Source organism: Antedon bifida, chromosome 1 (genome assembly GCF_963402885.1).
Source record: "Antedon bifida chromosome 1, ecAntBifi1.1, whole genome shotgun sequence".
Taxonomy (NCBI): Eukaryota; Metazoa; Echinodermata; class Crinoidea; order Comatulida; family Antedonidae; genus Antedon; species Antedon bifida.
Window position 1 is genome coordinate 17,444,548 of NC_136226.1, and position 19,529 is coordinate 17,464,076.

Sequence of the window (19,529 nt, forward strand, 5' to 3'; positions counted from 1 at the left end):
TGTTGTTTTAACGTACTCTTGACTGTTTTGGTGGTGTGACGTAATAGTGTGCTGTCGGTTGATGATTTTAAATCAATACATACAGGGACCAACTAACTTAATTTCCAACTACTTATTACGCCTGCTGGACTCATGTGGTAGTGGTAGAATCTACTAGTCACGCAGTTGATAAGAGAACAGAGCACACTGTCTGCAGTGAGTGGGTTTTTAATTTAAATACAAATAGCCCGACAGACGATACAGATCATTTACTAAACGAAATTATTGAAAATGTTGTCAGCAGCGAGATTAATTGGTCGAAGTTTCAGGCAGAATTTAGGAAGATATGCTCGGTACAGTTATTCTACAGTGGCTAAGCCTCAGCCAAACCCAGATATTTACCACAATCAGGTAAGCGTTGAATTGTTCAGGTGAGTCTGCTGGACCAGGCTGGAATGGCATCTGACCGTTTCGGCCACAGACAGTTGTTTCGGCCACTGACAGTTTTTTTCTGCCACAACAGATTTATATGGCGCGCCATTCTATAAAAGACAAGTCAGAAAAAAAAAACAAAAAAAAACAACATTTTTTTTTTTTTTTTACGTTTTACTACCAAACCTATTTATTAATAGCTACATTAATTTAATCGTAGCACGCATTTTAAAAAGGAAACATAGTCATATACCCAATGTTTCAGGTAAACAGAGAGACCCTAGCTAAACCATCTCGGCCAACAGTCAAGTCAGTCCCGTGTCAAGTTGGCCCCATTTCAGTTGGTGTGACGGCCGAATACTGTGTGTCTGTCCCCATTCACCTTATACAATATAAATAACTGTTAATTTAGAAAATAATCAGTAATAATAAATTTCGTCTTCCAACGTTTCTTTACTCTACATAATTATAATTTTACTGTAAAAAATGTTGCGATGTTGAACAATGCAAAATTGAAAATAAAAGAATTATAAACTCAGGAGAAAGGGAATAAAACAGTGGAAATATACCCTCGGCTTTAAAACCCTAAAATATTTTAAAATAAAGCATCAGTAACAACAACTTTACAGTATTTTATAAATTTGAAGTATTTGTGTAGTCACAATATTTCCATATGGGGAGATGCTGCATTTACGTTGTATATTTTCATGGGCATGTTAATATATGGGGAAATATGGGGAGGTGCAGCATCTATGGGGTATATATTTCTGATGACTTGGTAGCCCAAGTGTGGGAAACGTCGGTGGTGTAAGGGATCTTGTAGTCCATAGTATTTTTCAATAAAACAGGTAGCGCAAGTGCCTCTTGTCTTGAAGTGTTGGAAGTGTACTGCACCTTATACAGTAGATAAACAGTTCTAAGTAAAAGCCATACTTCCTTTTGTCAGAATTGAAAATATTAGATCTATGCCTAGTAGTGTACTGTACACTTTATAGTTCCTGATAAACAGTTCTAAGTAAAATCAATTTTACTGTTTTTTGTTGGAATTGAAAATATGAGATCAGGGAATAGATCTTTGTGTACTCTTTTACAGTTCCTGGAATTGAGACTAGCACTTTATATGCTTTTAACAGAATCATTAAGGAATTAAGGAATATTTTTTTTAGAAACCAAACCTTAAATCATCTTCGGATATTATCTGGCTGCCAAAAAAAGATATGATTTGTGTGGCAGTTGTTGTGGCTGCATAATATAATATGATGTGTGTATAAATTGTATAGTGTACAGTGAAATTGTGTTTTTCAGGTATTTATTAACAATGAATGGCATGATGCTGTGAGTGGCAAGACATTTCCAACTGTCAATCCATCTACTGGTGACATTATCTGCCATGTAGCTGAAGGAGACAAGGTACTATACTAGGAATCCTAGAATTTATAGTTTCTCACCAGGATTACCAAGAACAGTACAACAAGTTAAAAATAAAGTATTATTTAACTATGTATATTATTCTATTCTTTTCAATAAAGAACTTCCTGAAATATTGGGATAGATAGATTCAAGTACTTTATTATTTTAGTATTTGAAAATTGAGCCAGTTATCGATATATAATATACTAAATTGTAATTTTTAAGAAATATGTAATATATTCTGCTTCATATAAAATAAATGAGGACTCACCATAAGTGAAACATCATTGGTAAAAGATAAAACTTTTTCTGTAATTTGTTTTTTCCCTTGGCTATTAAAATAGTACAATTGCCTTTGTATTTCAATGAAAGTAAAATATAAATATTATTTATTAATTATTATTAATTATTTATATATTATTTATATTTTAGATGTATATAATCAATGGACATTTTTTTAAATATTGGAAATTTCTGATATAGCTTTATACTACTTTTAATTTTGTTATCATTTTAAAAGTTGCAATTTTTATATTATGATTTTTATGTGCTGTTCTTTTTTACTCTCTACCTCCCCATAATTGCTTGGAGAGCAACTCGACAGCATTTTATTATTATTTTGGTTAACATGGCAGTCTTTGTTGGGAGGTGGAGAGTATATTTTCATTTTAATATTGGTTTTATTTTTTGTAATTTAAAAGGCTGATGTAGACATCGCTGTGAATGCTGCTAAGGAAGCCTTTCGCTTTGGGTCTCCATGGCGAACAATGGATGCATCTAATCGTGGAGAGCTTCTCAATCGCCTGGCTGACTTGATTGAAAGAGACCGCGATTATCTTGCTGTAAGTCATATTCTGTAATGAATGTTATTCCTTGTGTGTTTTTTATTTAACAGCGATAATTATCGCCACTAACAGGTTTGAAACATAAAGCAATACAACATCAAAAACAGTTAACAATAAAATACAAATATAAGTTATATGTATAAACATAGATCGGCATGTCATAAACACTTTCGATTTAAAATGTATATTAATCAAACAGGTTATGCAGGCTGTTCAAGAAGTGAACACATAATCTTCCTCTTAAAATAACCAAGCCTATCAGTAAAAATATCAATATGATTACAATTTAGATTATTAAATATATATGGTAGTCTATATGAAAAATTACCCTCCTTGTACAGTCAACACAGCTAAAAGGAATATGCAAAAAATATAAGATAAGATACAGTAAGATAAGATAACTTTTATTGATCCTCAAAAAGGAAATTCATGCTCGTCAAAAAAAAGAAAACACAAATATCTGTTACGTGTACGACCAGGGACATTTAAACTAATAGCGAAATTAATGAACCGTCATATTCAGAATATTATATAAAAAAACCATATCAGATATCATTCAACGATTGCTGACAGAATCAAAGGAAAAAGCAAAATTAGTACAATTACAGTATAAGACCGGAATAATGTGAAAAGCAAATATTTCTGACTACAGGTTTTTGTAATTTAAATACTGTAAAACCTCGAAAAGAATCTTTGATCTGCAAAAGTAATCTCAAAAAGAGGCCCATCTCAAAACCAAGCACACTTGCTTTTCTTTTCAAGATAGTATGGGCTTCTTTTCGAGATAGAGTATCAAAGGAACAAAGGTGATGTAATGCCAGTTAACTTGTGATGCAGATGCAATGTATGATCAAGTCTATTTTCTTTGACTATGAAATAGTATATAATTAGTTTTATTCTTATTAATTAAAATCTTGTTGGCTGTAAACCAAACGCATAGCATATTCTGAGTAGTATAAAGTGATATCATCAGTGACACTAACGGTGTCATAGCACAAGTTTAATTGTTAAAATATATAAAGTAATATATAATACCCCTAATGCCATAACTACAAAGCTTACAGATTAAAATACTGTGATCAACAACATCAAAAGATTTGGTTAAATCAATAAAAGTACTCAATAAATTTCTTTTTTTTTTTTCAAAAGAAGATGTTGCATGATTGGTTGAGTAGTTTTTTTGAAAACCATATTGGTGTAAAAAATTAAATTTGGTAAGATAAAATACAGCCTGCAGTGCATAAGTTTCTCAATGATTTTGGAAAAAAGTGGCAACAGAGAAATTTGTCTGTAATTAGAAAGCAAATTAACATCACCCTTTGTATAGATCAGAATAACTTATCTGAGAGAAAATGACACCTGGATAATTTGTTTTTTACAGAGTCTTGAAACATTGGATAATGGAAAACCATTTCACGTTGCACATGCAGCAGATCTGGATCTCACCATTAAATGCTACAGGTTTGTTGTTATATTCAGGGATTTTTTCAAAGGAAATGGATATTTCCCATTTCTCCCTGCTATACTGTAGTAATGATATATCACATCTAGGCAAAGTCTATGATACACATGACACACATACTAACAAATTAAAAAAAATATATATACAGTAGCTTTTATATTGTTTATTTAGTGTTCAGCTAATTTTATCAGCAAAATTTACTTAGTATAAATTGCTTCCAACTGGTATTTAAAATGGTGTAAGAAAACATAAAATAAACATTTGCCTTATAGTGGAAACTAGGCCTAACGATTAAAAACACACAAGAGAAATCAGAGGCCTTATTTTGCCAATTGATTATTAAGTACAATTATATATATTTAACAACAAAATTTAATACATCTTACAGTATACCATTTCAGAACCTCACTTTTACATAATTGATATTGGGAGAACACTGCTTAATATAAACACAAATAAAACTTTTAAATGTTCATATATTCTTTTAATAATTTTCAAAATTGTTCAAAATACAGTACTATTTATATGAACAAAATAAACCATAAACAGCTCTTTTAACTATATTACTACTCATTTGAATCAACTTCTATTATAATGGGGTAAGAAACTCTATCCCACAAAAAATAAAATAATGTAAAACCCTTTACAACCCTTTGAAGACGCGAGGTTTCTACCCCAGTGACTGGAGGCTAAATAAGGTATTTTTAATAGGTCTAGGAGAAATGCAAAATACATTTTTATAACTGTAACTTTCTGCAATTGTTGGTTTTATTGTTATGTGAAATGTTTTGGCCTTCCGAAAAATTGCATTTTTTTTTTACCTAGGTCAAAGGTAAATTGCTCAAAAAGTGCAATTCAGTGACCCCAAAAATATACATATACGTGCCTCGCGTCATGGGACAGTAAATTACCTTGTATGCGATACGGGCCACATCTTCAAAGGGTTAAAATGAAACTTATTTACTATTTAATAACTAGGATAAGGAAGTTTTAAACGATTTTATCAATTTTATATTGTATTTTATATTTGTAAATTGTTTCTGTGTTGTTACTGTACTGTATATATGATGTCAAATAAAATCAAATCAAACTGAACAAAGTCACACATCAACACATAATCTTGTAAAAAAAACAAACATGATAGTTTGTTGTTATTGTTGGCATGTACAACCAGTAAATGCATGCATACACCATAACAGTTTTAAACAACAAATCACCATATTGGAATTCCACTGACAATTTTTGAATTTGAACAAAGCCTATATGGTGCAAAGCTACCTGACCTATTTACTGTGACCATTGATCCCCAATAAGCACTGCATTCAGGCCATCAATTGAAAAATCTACAAAATAATATCCTGTCTTGCATAAATTGCGTATTTCTCAATAATTCAATAATTGTTTGTACTCCTGGTGACCTTTACAGTTCATTTCAGATTCTGTAAAATTATAAAAACATGGTGATGATGACCTTGACAAATTCACCAGTCATACTGACCAAATTTGAATTTTTCTACTTATAGTAGCATTTTAAAATCATTTTGCCACTAGTAGCATTTTAAAATCATTTGCCACTTAGTAGCATTTTAAAATCATTTGCCACTTAGTAGCATTTTAAAATCATTTGCCACTTAGTAGCATTTTAAAATCATTTGCCACTTAGTAGCATTTTAAAATCGTTTACCACTTAGTAGCATTTCAAAATCATTTGCTACTTAGTAGCATTTTAAAATCATTTGCCACTTAGTAGCATTTTAAAATCATTTGCTACTTAGTAGCATTTTAAAATCATTTGCTACTTAGTAGCATTTTAAAATCATTTGCTATTAGTAGCATTTTAAAATTATTTGCTACTTAGTAGCATTTTAAAATCATTTGCTATTAGTAGCATTTTAAAATCGTTTGCTACTTAGTAGCATTTTAAAATCATTTGCTATTAGTAACATTTTAAAATCGTTTGCTATTAGTAGCATTTTAAAATCATTTGCTATTAGTAGCATTTTAAAATCGTTTACCACTTAGTAGCATTTTAAAATCGTTTGCCACTTAGTAGCATTTTAAAATCATTTGCTATTAGTAGCATTTTAAAATCATTTGCTATTAGTAGCATTTTAAAATTGTTTGCTACTTAGTAGCATTTTAAAGTCGTTTGCTACTTAGTAGAATTTTAAAATCATTTGCTATTAGTAGCATTTTAAAATCATTTGCTATTAGTAGCATTTTAAAATTGTTTGCCACATAGTAGCATTTAAAATCGTTTGCCACTTAGTAGCATTTTAAAATCATTTGCCACTTAGTAGCATTTTAAAATCATTTGCTATTAGTAGCATTTTAAAATCGTTTGCTATTAGTAGCATTTTAAAATCGTTTGCTACTTAGTAGCATTTTAAAATCATTTGCTATTAGTAGCATTTTAAAATTGTTTGCCACTTAGTAGCATTTTAAAATCGTTTGCTACTTAGTAGCATTTTAAAATCGTTTGCCACTTAGTAGCATTTTAAAATCATTTGCTATTAGTAGCATTTTAAAATCGTTTGCTATTAGTAGCATTTTAAAATCGTTTGCTACTTAGTAGCATTTTAAAATCATTTGCTATTAGTAGCATTTTAAAATTGTTTGCCACTTAGTAGCATTTTAAAATCGTTTGCTACTTAGTAGCATTTTAAAATTGTTTGCCACTTAGTAGCATTTAAAATCATTTGCCACTTAGTAGCATTTAAAATCATTTGCCACTTAGTAGCATTTAAAATCATTTGCCACTTAGTAGCATTTAAAATCATTTGCTATTAGTAGCATTTTAAAATCATTTGCTATTAGTAGCATTTTAAAATTGTTTGCCACTTAGTAGCATTTTAAAATTGTTTGCTACTTAGTAGCATTTTAAAATCGTTTGCCACTTAGTAGCATTTAAAATCATTTGCCACTTAGTAGCATTTAAAATCATTTGCCACTAGTAGCATTTGCGTTTTTTATTAAACAGTAGTAGTTTTCTTTCCTTTTTCTTTTAAACTTTTTTTGCATTGTATATTATTGTTGTAATGACACAGTTGAAATGCTGATCTATTTAGTATTTGACCTTGGATTTATATTGTTTTGTGACTTGTTTTTTGGCAAGCTACCAATAAATAGTGCATTGCCGATTGGTCATCCCATTAAAAAATATTATTATACTGTATTGCTTGCCAAGTTTATCTCAACTTATCAAACCTAAGTTGGTATAAATAGTTCAATTAATATTTTTTTCCAATAATACTGGTAATAATATAATATACTGTACATTGATATCTACAGTATTGATGAAATAAAATTTAAGCTACTAATTAGAAAAACTGACCATAATAGTTATTTTTACCGTTTTTTCATTCAAAACATACACATACAAAAGATAACAGTTATGGGAAACAGACAAAAATATCAATTTAATTGAGGTTAAACTTATAAAGACATTTTTAGGCCTACTTTGTGAGAAATCTCAATTTGGTATACAGTAGTGCATTATTATACAGATATTGCCTGCTTAGAGGTGAAATATAAGATTTGACATCCCCGAGGGAATGATATTATGTTCGAGGGAATATATATATCCCGAAGCGGCAGCTGAGGGATATATAATTCCCCGAGAACATAATATCATCCCGAGGGGATGTTAAATCTTATATTTTACCGATATAAAAGGCGATATCTGTTATATTATATAGCCAAGAACAAGTCTGCTGGGTTGGGTGAAGCTAGGCTAGGCCTCCTATTCTATAGTATTTGTATTGTATGTAAACAAGCCTCCTGCCTAGAAAGACACCTTACCTTGCGAAGAATAATATACAGATAATTACTAATTAATGATTCCTTGGCAATAAAATATTCACTTAGGCCTAGGTCGTTTAAATTAACAGAAGAATTTCCATCAATAAGCCTATTAATAATAATATTATAATCAGGTAGGCCGAATAAACAATTCATCGTCTTCTCTGATCTCGCGAGGAGCCGAATCTCCGGATGTTCAGCGCGTACTAGTTACTAGGTTACTACCGTGAGTATTGACCAATCACAAACGGTGTTTCATCACATTTAGGGAGGACTAATAACAAATGAGGGCGCTATGTATGCATAGTTTAAATAGTTTAGATGAATAATTTTTTCAAGCAAGCTGCGTGGCGCAACGGTGGAAGCGTTGTCTTGCGATGGAGTGACAATTCCACCCGAGTTCAAATCCAGTAGATGACTTTTGTTTATTTATCGGCAAACGCGAGTGTTGCCACACGAAAATTACACAGTCAATATCATCGAACTCGAGAATGTATATGTTTAATGACAGGGGACACGATAATTACGCGAAAATTAATCGGTCAATATCATCGTTCTCGAGGATATATACGATTTACGATCCTCGCAGCGGTAGTCATGTGACGCAGTTTCAACCAATCACGTTCACGTATTTACATAGGCTATGTAATATAATTAGTTATTTTTTGTTTTAGGAGACAAAGTTGACTATTATGTTGGAATTTTATCAAGAACGCTTCATAGAATAGAAGCAGTTGCACAAAGACAGAGCCTCAAAAGTGCAGTTAATAATAATAATAATAATTGTGAATTTTTTTCCATTAGGTATTATGCTGGCTGGGCAGATAAGAATCACGGGAAAACAATTCCAGTCAGTAAGTTTTTCGCCTACACCCATTGTTTACCTTCTAATTAAACATTGATATAATGGCCAAATATTACACATGTCACAGTAGTCTTGTATGCACATTATTTCAAATTCATAATTTTTGCAGCTTAATATAGAATACAACAAATACTCCTAAATACTGAAAAAACGTGCAATTGTAACATTATTGCTTGCTATCAGTAATGTTTAAATAAATCCTTCCTAAATACTGTACGGATCTTTTTCGACAAACTAATAACAAACTTTGATCGAAAAACACTTTAAACGAAATGAACATTTGGTAATGCCGTACACCTAAAATGCCTCGATAGTGCATGTTGTGTTGTGTTTTGGTGGTCTGTTAACCTCCCTACAGCCGGGTGAATAACTCAATGTAATTTAGTATACAATGATTGCAGTAATCGCCGTGTCTATAACACAAATCAATAAAACGCCAAATACACCACACACTTTTTTTCGGCCGTGTACATACAAGACATTTCATGTGACATTTCACATTTTCAAATGGTGTATTTTTGGAGCGTGATGACATCAGCATTCATACGCCGCTGGTGGTACTGAACTGTAGTACTGTAGGAGTGCGTGTGTTTTGAAAATAACTCAGTTACGACGGTCGCGGGTATGTTGCATCTTTTTTTTTTTTTCTTTGAGAATTAAGGGGGATGGCTAGCCATCCTATTCACCCCCCTTAGATCCGCCACTGAATAAATGTGAGTGGATGAACACCTCTGTATGTTCAATGAGATGTGGCACCTGGGTTTGAAGTAATTATGACATTTGATTGGTGGTAGAGCAAGTCTTCCCATACATATATAATTTAATTGCCTGATATGTACAATTTCAAAAATCTGATGCATCTTTCCAATTTATAGAGTTTATTGCTATACTTAGTGTATCGTATAAACAAAAGTTCAGTGTACCTTTAAAATACCTCATAACTTGCTGTATCTTTTCAGATGGTGACTATTTCTCTTTCACTCGTCATGAGCCTGTTGGCGTTTGTGGCCAGATCATTCCAGTAAGTTTCAGTGTAATTTACAGTATCTCTATAATGTAAAAGGTAGAATTAGCACTGGATTATATTACAGCCTATGTCATGTGTTCGTATCCGGATATTCCCCCCCTGGACATTTACCCCCCGGACAACCACCACCTGGACAACTACCCCCTTAGGACAACTACCCCTTTAGGACAACTACCCCCCGGACAAATACCCCCCGGACAACTACCCCCTTAGGACAACAACCCCCTTAGGACAACTACCCCCTGGACAACTACCCCCCGGACAATTACCCCCTAGGAACAATTACCCCCCCGGACAATTACCCCCCCCCCCCCCCCGGGTAATTACCCCGCGGACAACTACCTCTGACACAATACTCCCCGTAGGACAACTACCTCCTGAACCTGGACAATACTCCGAGGGCAAATAATCATTTAGGACAACTACCTCCGTAGGACAACTAACCCCTGGACAACTACCCCCTAGGAACAATTACCCCCTGACAATTATCCCCCCCCCCCCCCAAACCGGGTAATTACCCCGCGGACAACTACCTCTGACACAATACTCCCCGTAGGACAACTACCTCCTGGACCTGGACAATACTCCGAGGGCAAATAATCTTTTAGGACAACTACCTCCGTAGGACAACTAACCCCTGGACAACTACCACCCAGACAACTATCCCTTTAGAACAACTACCCCCGGACGGACAACTACCACCCAGACAACTATCCCTTTAGAACAACTACCCCCGGACGGACAACTACCACCCAGACCATTCAACAACCTGACTCTGCAACAGTGTATAATAGGAATTAATAACTATATTTTAATTCGTTACTTTGACGAATTACTATTCATTATTGTAAACAAAAGTAAAAGATTGAACATAAATATAGTCCTAAGGGAGGGGGTAGTTGTCCGGGGGGTAGTTGTCCTGGGGGTAGTTGTCCTGGGGGTAGTTGACCGGGGATAGTTGACCGGGGGTAGTTATCCTAAGGGAGTAGTTGTCCTAAGGGGGTTGTTTTCCGGGGGGGTAGTTGTCCGGGGGGTTGTTATCCTAAGGGGGTAGTTGTCCTAAGGGGGTAGTTGTCCGGGGAGTAGTTGTCCGGGGGGTAGTTGTCCTAAGGGGGTAGTTGTCCTAAGGGGGTAGTTGTCCTAAGGGGGTAGTTGTCCGGGTGGTAAACATCCGGGGGGTAACTGTCTAGGGGGTAGGTGTCCTAGAACCCATGTGTTCAATATAGTATTACATCGAATGTTTCAAGGATCTCTGATAACACCGATTGCATCATTCAGACCACAAGTGGATATCTGTATAATAATGTTATTCTTTCTCTTTATTTTCTCTTTTTAGTGGAATTTCCCATTGCTTATGCAGGCCTGGAAGCTAGGCCCAGCTCTTGCCATGGGTAATGTTGTAGTGATGAAGTTAGCAGAACAGACTCCACTCACTGGCTTGTACATTGCTGGTCTCTGCAAAGAGGTAAAGTCACATTTTGAGTATGACGCAGAGGAGGGGACCAATGAACTATCAATTTTAAAAGCAAATGATGTGCAAAATTGCTTTTTGTACAATATATTGTTTAAAAAAAATAAAATAAAAATATGATATGGAAACTAAAATAATGTATGTTGAAGTACTGGAACAAAGTCTAAAACAACCAAATTAAGAAGAATTTTAATTTTCTAAAGCACAAGACAATCACCACCTCCCCACAAAAATAATAAAATACACTGTGTTCAATTTAACATTAAACAATGGCAGAGAAGAAATACTCACTTAAGATAGCCTCCAAATCATGAGAATGGAAACTTTCATCAACTTTTTGAAATTACTTTAACTTTTATTTTATGTGCAAATGCCACAAGATATTACATATAAATTATCCATAGCAAGATTAAAATTTAGATTAATAATTACAATACAATCCATTTATAAAAAGCAGTTTTTGTGTAAGCCCTCATTTTTTTAATTAAATCTGATTTTTTTTAGGCTGGCTTCCCACCAGGTGTGGTGAATATGATACCAGGCTATGGACCTACAGCTGGAGCAGCCATTGCATCACACAATGATGTGGATAAGGTTGGATTCACTGGATCCACTGAGGTAATATTAGTCAGTAGATTTTTGAATACTTGCAATCAATACAATAGAGTGAAATTCAGTCTTGTGTGCAGTTGAGTGTCTGAGTGTTATTTACTCACCATAACTAACTGAATTTCTATTTTCTTTTAATATAGATTGGTAAGATTATTCAGAAAGCTGCCGGTGATTCCAACTTGAAACGTGTAACTTTAGAACTTGGAGGGAAAAGCCCACTGATTGTTATGAATGATGCTGATTGTGAGTGAAATATATTTACAGTATATTTTTGAAATAAAGAAAAACATTATAGAAAGATTATGTAGGAGACTCCCAAAGGAGTGATGTACTTTTCTTCTGGCACACTACTATAGCCAATTTTGCCAAAATATATGCTTAAATTTGTAGTGGAAATATAGCTCTGTGGTTACATTCCGATCACAAGGTCCAGGCTTCAATCTTGACTTAGTGACAGAGTTGTAACTCACAGCTCTTTCTCAACTCACGTTGATAAAATAGTTTATCCATCATGTAATTGGTTAATTGCTCGCTGTTAAATGCGTATAAATAAAAAATAAGCATTGCATTATTGAATTCGCCTTGGCCTATAATTAATTATTGTACTGTACAAAAAAAAATTTGTTTTATTTGTTAATTGTGACCACCATCCACATTTATAAATATCTAATGATTTTTTGAGAGAATGTATTATTTGTGGGAAACTAATAAAATACTACAGTATATACCAGTAACCACATAATTATTATGTCCAAAACATAGAGAACATTGTCTATCCAACTAATGGAGTGGTATTATTATCATATCTTTCAGTGGACTATGCAGTAGAACAGAGCCATTTTGCCTTGTTCTTCAACCAAGGACAGTGCTGTACTGCTGCAAGCAGGACATATGTTGAAGATGGCATATATGATGAATTTGTTGAACGTACGATCAAGAGAGCGGAGAAACGAACAATTGGAGACCCATTTGACTCCAACAATGAGCAAGGTCCACAGGTGTGTTTTAAACCTTATCAGCTCTATTAGGGGCTGAGTTGAGAAGTTATGAAGATGGCCCCTATTGACAGTGAACTACTCTTGTTAAAGGGAACAGTCTGTAGTGTGTAAAGTGGAAAATAATTAACACCTGCCTGTTGTAGAAGTTGTATGGAATTAAGAAAGTGGATTTATATTTACAACCATTGACATCTGATAAGAGCATAGATACTTTAGAAAGTGGGAAAATATGTGAAGTGAATGTGAAAGTAAATTAGATTCACCACTTATATAATGTCAAAAAAGCATGAGGTTTTTGAATGTGTGAGAAAAAAATGTAGGATAACATAAAAAAAGGATTAGAGAATTTAATGGGCCTACAGAGCAGAAAGATTATACTGACATATAGTAATGAGACAATGTGAACTAAAAAACCGTTGCTGTAGCAAATTCTGATAGCAGGCTGTAAAATATAAGTTACAAAGTATCACAAACAATGTTGTTCGTAATTTTTTGATAAGGTTGATAAGGAACAAATGGACAAGATTTTGGATTTGATTGACAGTGGAAAGTCTGAGGGTGCAACCCTAGCTGCTGGTGGCAATCGTTATGGAGACAAGGGATACTTTGTTGAGCCTACAGTATTCACTGATGTTAAGGAAGATATGAGAATTGCTAAGGAAGAGGTAAATGCTTAAAGTATCTGACTAGTTTGTTTTGAAATCAAGCTCTTTGAATGATACATGAAGTTAGTGCCATTTTGTAGAATTATGGAAAAAAATTGAACAGTGCCATCTCTGTTTCATGAAACGGCTCAAGCGTGAATGTAGCATAAAGACTCAAAAACTAACTTACACATACAGATCCTTTTTATTGTTTAACTGTATCAAGCAAAATAAATTTCCATTTTAAATTGACTAACACAATTTCTTGATTCTTGAATCTTTCCTTTAGAATTATGTACTTTTTTTCTTTGTTTTCTATACCTACAAACCAAGCCTAATGATGCCATAGTAGAGTTTTCCCACCCCTAGAATGCTGTTTATGTGTACTCCATGTGTACTCAGCAGTAGGATGTATTTTAAACTATATACAGCACCCTCTATTTTCTTTTATACTTAGCGGCAGTGCATGTGTAACATTGCCTTGCCTTATGACTGCAGCGAATCTCTAAATCATTAGAAGTATGAGAAGAAGTAAGAAAGAATATGTTGAAATGCATAATTGTTTCAAAATAAGGAGTCAGTCATTCTAGCTATTACCCTTAAAAGATGAGATAAATGGTGACAAATTGAATGTTGCAAAGTGGCTGCCTTCTATTCTATGTATGTACAATAGCAGCCATACCATGTTAATACTGGTACACATATGCTTACCTGAAACCAAACTTTACAGCTAACCGTACATCATCAGTCAAAAGAATGGTCAGTATTGAGGACTTCAAATATAGTAAATCCTCCATATTAATTATATTATATTTCTTCATTTTATTGTATGCAGATCTTTGGCCCAGTGATGCAGGTTATGAAATTCAGTGACAAGGATGAGTTGGTAGAACGGGCAAATGATTCTATGTATGGCTTGGCTGCATCTATCTTTACCAAGGATCTTGATAAGGCCATGATGTTCAGTCAAAGCCTCCGAGCAGGAACTGTCTGGTAAGAAATCTAGCTGATTTTCCACTAGGACGAATTTGATAGCAGAGAAAAAAAATCTCACTGCCCTTTTCCACTACAAGAGGGAATAGCTGCGATTTGTATGATCATCGTCTGTCTGCTGAGATTTTTCGATTTGCATGAGTGCTCATTTACTGAGCTTTGATTGGTTGTGCAATTTGTTCACTTTGCAAAAAGTAGGAACTATCAATTTACGCTGAAGCGAAAAACTTAAGAAACTAGAATATTTGTCATAGAGAAGGATTCGAAAGAAACATGAATATGCCATGTCTGTTTTTCACCAGACGAATTTGTTCACATGAATAGAATGAATCCGTTCATATTCCTGTCTCCCAAACCCCTTTCTGCAACAATTCATGGAGTGTTTTAAGTGACAATAGTTGTTTGAAATACTTTTCCCAATGCAAAGAAGTACATTAATAGGTAAAAAGTAGGCCTACCAATAATTATTTAGAAATGATACCTTTCATTTAATTTATTCATGGTCAATAACACAGTAATGCATGTTGTTCAAAATAATTTTTTTTTATTTAATGCTATATGATTAATATATTCGATTCATTTATAAGCCCAAGTCAACTTCTACTGTCATTAATAAGTAACCATGATATTTTTCATGTTACATTGGCTTTCAGGGTGAACTGTTATGATGTATTCCAGGCAGCTGCACCGTTTGGTGGTTACAAAATGTCTGGAACTGGACGTGAACTTGGAGAGTATGGTCTTGAAAACTACACTGAAGTTAAAACTGTAAGTAAAGCTATTCAATATATAAATTTAATTCAATGTACTTGATTCTTTCCACAAGGGACAATTGTGGGAACTGGGATTACTGAAAATGAGCAAGTTGTAAAATACATAAAAATATATGTAGTAGAGGTGACAGACTAAAACCTTTGATTCACTTATTTTTTCATTTTCCAAAATTATACCGACCATTTTACACCAATAGTAGAACTTCTTTCTTTGATATACGTATCATTAACAGATGGAATTCTTTACCTTCATTGTTTCAAACCTAACACTTTTAAATGAACATATAACTAGCACATAAAAAAGAGAAGTATGTTTTAGTGTACAATGTTTTGGATTTCAAAATGGCCAAGTTTCATAATTTAAAAGATTGCTCCTCTTAACAGCCCTACTAAGGAGGCAGCCAATACAAGAAATACTCTTTGCCTCCTTATTTCACCTAAAGGTAAGCATCACTTAAGGTAAGCATAACATATATATATTTATATTTATATTGAAGTTGATTCTTATCTTTCAGGTTACGATTAAGATTCCACAAAAGAACTCGTAAATGGAATAGATGAGACATGTAATAAAGCAGACAAAAGGATGCCCACAACTTGATCATAAAATAAGACAATAATACTTTTTATGTAATTTATTCACATTGTATTTCAATAGATTAAAACATAATTTTTTTATTGCTTTTTGCTTAAGATAATTGAAATGTAAATGCATTAAGACGATACTTTTAATTATTCTATTCGACAATCGTTTTTTGAAAAAAAAATGAATAATGAAATACATAAAATATTAAATAAAGAAAGTAAACTGTAAACATTGTACTTTTAAGTTTACTTAGATAAAAAGAGAAATAAAACTATGAACACAATGAAAATTTATAATTATTGATGAAACGTACATAAATAACAGTATGAAATATTATATCATTTACCTTAAAATTGATTAGCCCTATATATTATTTATAAATAAAATCAGATAATACTTAATAATCTATATTATATTGGCGATATTCTTTATATAAACGTATATACTTAGGATTATGAGTGTGCATTATTTACTGAAATATAATACCGTACAGTATAATACACCCCCCCCCCCCATAGAACATCATTTTAAATAAACTCCCCCTGAATAAACTTCTCCCTCGAGTAAACGTTTATTCGAATAAATACGGTAATAGAGAATATTGGAATTAACAGTATGAAGTATTATATCATTTACCTCAAAAACGATTAGCACTAGTGTATATTATGGCTAAATCAGAATATAATCAGGGAATTATCATATATATATTTTTATTTATTTCATTGATAATAATAACAATAATTATATATGAAATTAAAAGCTACTTGGATCACACACCCTAGTTCAACTTGTATTTATTGGAATAGTTTTGTGGAGAAATTGCTTTTCATAATGATATTGAACAGATATACAGTTCGACCGCGTGCAACGCGACTCTACAGCTCACTATGTCGGTCGGTTGGTCGGTAAACACTAACTTGAGCACGCGAATGCAGCCATGTATATGGCCTTGTTAGCTTTACCTTACCTTTACTACTTATTCAATTCAATTCAATTCAATAAACTTTATTGTCAAACTCATAAATGGCTTGAAACTTTGGCTGAAAGTACACACATTAAAATTGTCTAAAAACATAGTCGCACAAACAGTAAAAAGAATAAAATCACATAAAACAGAGAACAAGATGTTATATAAAAAAGTTAAAAGAGGACACAAAAAGTACAAATTGAGTTAAAAATACAGATTTAAAATACTTATTGCAGTTATCGTTTCCACCTTAAATTAAAATGCCTCATAGCAGATGGGAGAAAGGATCTACTTATTGTATTCTACCATTCATGTTGGCGACTTTTCCGTCACCCAGTTCACTATCTAGTTAGCATACTACTACATCATGTGGTCGTTGCGCGTGCTCAACCTTGTAATGTGGAAGTATTGCGTCATTGCGTGTTCTGCGTATCGAACACAGCACACGTGTCTAAATTACAGATACTATAACAACACATCCAAACAAATCGCACCAGTTCTTCGCTGGAAGCTAAACCAGTAACATCGTTCCAAAATCTAGTAACAAAAATACTTAGTTTCAACAACTTTACTTACTACAGTGCTTACAAATTATATATTATTGGTAAGCTTAATTTTTGTCTAAAGGCCTACATTAAAAATGAGTATCATAGCCGATTTTGAAACAGCTTTCTGACCGTATCTGTGTTTTAAAAAATATATCTTGGACTATCAATTGATAGCTAGCTAAACAGAAAGTAGTTACTACACTCGCACCTAGATACTATATTTATCGAATTTGTTTATGATTAGCTTGACAAAATAAAACAAATACTTGCCTAATAATTCTTTTTGCAGAATATTTTATTTTTTATAAAATCTACGACCGAACAATGAATAGTTCGTCACCCAACGACATAGCTGTCACTTTACTTGATGATCGCATCAGCTTAGCAATAGAAAATCTCAATTATAATGATATGAAGGGAAGTAATGACAGCAGCAAGATCCCGGAAGCCACTGCCATCAGTGTGCCATCACCTATCACCATTGATGCAACTGAAGGCACCGCTTACCTGCTTAAAAAAAGATTTACTTTAGCAGAATATTTATCTACATTGGTAAAACCAATTGACGCAAAGAAAGTGGATGGAATTGATAACAGAGGAGATGTCGAGCCAATTACAACAGGTATTAATGGTTATAATTATAACAGAGGAGATGTCGAGCCAATTACAACAGGTATTAATGGTTATAATTATAACAGAGGAGATGTCGAGCCAATTACAACAGGTATTAATGGTTATAATTATAACAGAGGAGATGTCGAGCCAATTACAACAGGTAGTAATGGTTATAATTATAACAGAGGAGATGTCGAGCCAATTACAATAGGTATTAATGGTTATAATTATAACAGAGGAGATGTCGAGCCAATTACAACAGGTATTAATGGTTATAATTATAACAGAGGAGATGTCGAGCCAATTACAACAGGTATTAATGGTTATAATTATAACAGAGGAGATGTCGAGCCAATTACAATAGGTATTAATGGTTATAATTATAACAGAGGAGATGTCGAGCCAATTACAACAGGTATTAATGGTTATAATTATAACAGAGGAGATGTCGAGCCAATTACAACAGGTATTAATGGTTATAATTATAACAGAGGAGATGTCGAGCCAATTACAACAGGTATTAATGGTTATAATTATAACAGAGGAGATGTCGAGCCAATTACAATAGGTATTAATGGTTATAATTATAACAGAGGAGATGTCGAGCCAATTACAACAGGTAGTAATGGTTATAATTATAACAGAGGAGATGTCGAGCCAATTACAATAGGTATTAATGGTTATAATTATAACAGAGGAGATGTCGAGCCAATTACAACAGGTATTAATGGTTATAATTATAACAGAGGAGATGTCGAGCCAATTACAACAGGTATTAATGGTTATAATTATAACAGAGGAGATGTCGAGCCAATTACAATAGGTATTAATGGTTATAATTATAACAGAGGAGATGTCGAGCCAATTACAACAGGTATTAATGGTTATAATTATAACAGAGGAGATGTCGAGCCAATTACAACAGGTATTAATGGTTATAATTATAACAGAGGAGATGTCGAGCCAATTACAACAGGTATTAATGGTTATAATTATAACAGAGGAGATGTCGAGCCAATTACAATAGGTATTAATGGTTATAATTATAACAGAGGAGATGTCGAGCCAATTACAACAGGTATTAATGGTTATAATTATAACAGAGGAGATGTCGAGCCAATTACAATAGGTATTAATGGTTATAATTATAACAGAGGAGATGTCGAGCCAATTACAACAGGTATTAATGGTTATAATTATAACAGAGGAGATGTCGAGCCAATTACAACAGGTATTAATGGTTATAATTATAACAGAGGAGATGTCGAGCCAATTACAATAGGTATTAATGGTTATAATTATAACAGAGGAGATGTCGAGCCAATTACAATAGGTATTAATGGTTATAATTATAACAGAGGAGATGTCGAGCCAATTACAACAGGTATTAATGGTTATAATTATAACAGAGGAGATGTCGAGCCAATTACAACAGGTATTAATGGTTATAATTATAACAGAGGAGATGTCGAGCCAATTACAACAGGTAGTAATGGTTATA

General features: G+C 33.2%; 2 protein-coding genes across 2 annotated transcripts in view; one reads left to right on the forward strand and one right to left on the reverse strand.

The window, feature by feature from the left end:
- The window catches only part of LOC144844715 (aldehyde dehydrogenase, mitochondrial-like), a 54,505-nt gene extending 46,503 nt beyond the window's left edge, over nucleotides 1-8,002 (reverse strand). The window contains exon 1 of the mRNA XM_078701754.1: nucleotides 7,992-8,002. The gene's annotated coding sequence lies outside the window, so the exon portion shown is untranslated. The remainder of the gene's footprint in view (nucleotides 1-7,991) is intronic.
- LOC144844705 (aldehyde dehydrogenase, mitochondrial-like) lies at nucleotides 236-16,672 on the forward strand. Its single transcript, XM_078701735.1, has 14 exons — nucleotides 236-390; nucleotides 1,717-1,821; nucleotides 2,523-2,663; nucleotides 4,048-4,127; nucleotides 8,734-8,783; nucleotides 9,754-9,815; nucleotides 11,158-11,286; nucleotides 11,797-11,910; nucleotides 12,045-12,147; nucleotides 12,718-12,902; nucleotides 13,403-13,567; nucleotides 14,382-14,539; nucleotides 15,193-15,307; nucleotides 15,828-16,672. Exons 1-14 carry the CDS (start codon nucleotides 271-273, stop codon nucleotides 15,858-15,860), a joined length of 1,560 nt encoding a protein of 519 aa, XP_078557861.1. The 5' UTR covers nucleotides 236-270; the 3' UTR covers nucleotides 15,861-16,672.
- Nucleotides 16,673-19,529: the final 2,857 nt, after the last annotated feature.

Excerpts from the sequence above, each read along its gene's own strand:
- LOC144844705 (XM_078701735.1), top strand. The coding sequence starts at position 271 with ATGTTGTCAGCAGCGAGATTAATTGGTCGAAGTTTCAGGCAGAATTTA. Across the intron at positions 1,822-2,522 it reads ATGTAGCTGAAGGAGACAAG|GCTGATGTAGACATCGCTGT; the intron begins GTACTATACTAG and ends GTAATTTAAAAG. Across the intron at positions 12,903-13,402 it reads ACAATGAGCAAGGTCCACAG|GTTGATAAGGAACAAATGGA; the intron begins GTGTGTTTTAAA and ends TTTTTTGATAAG.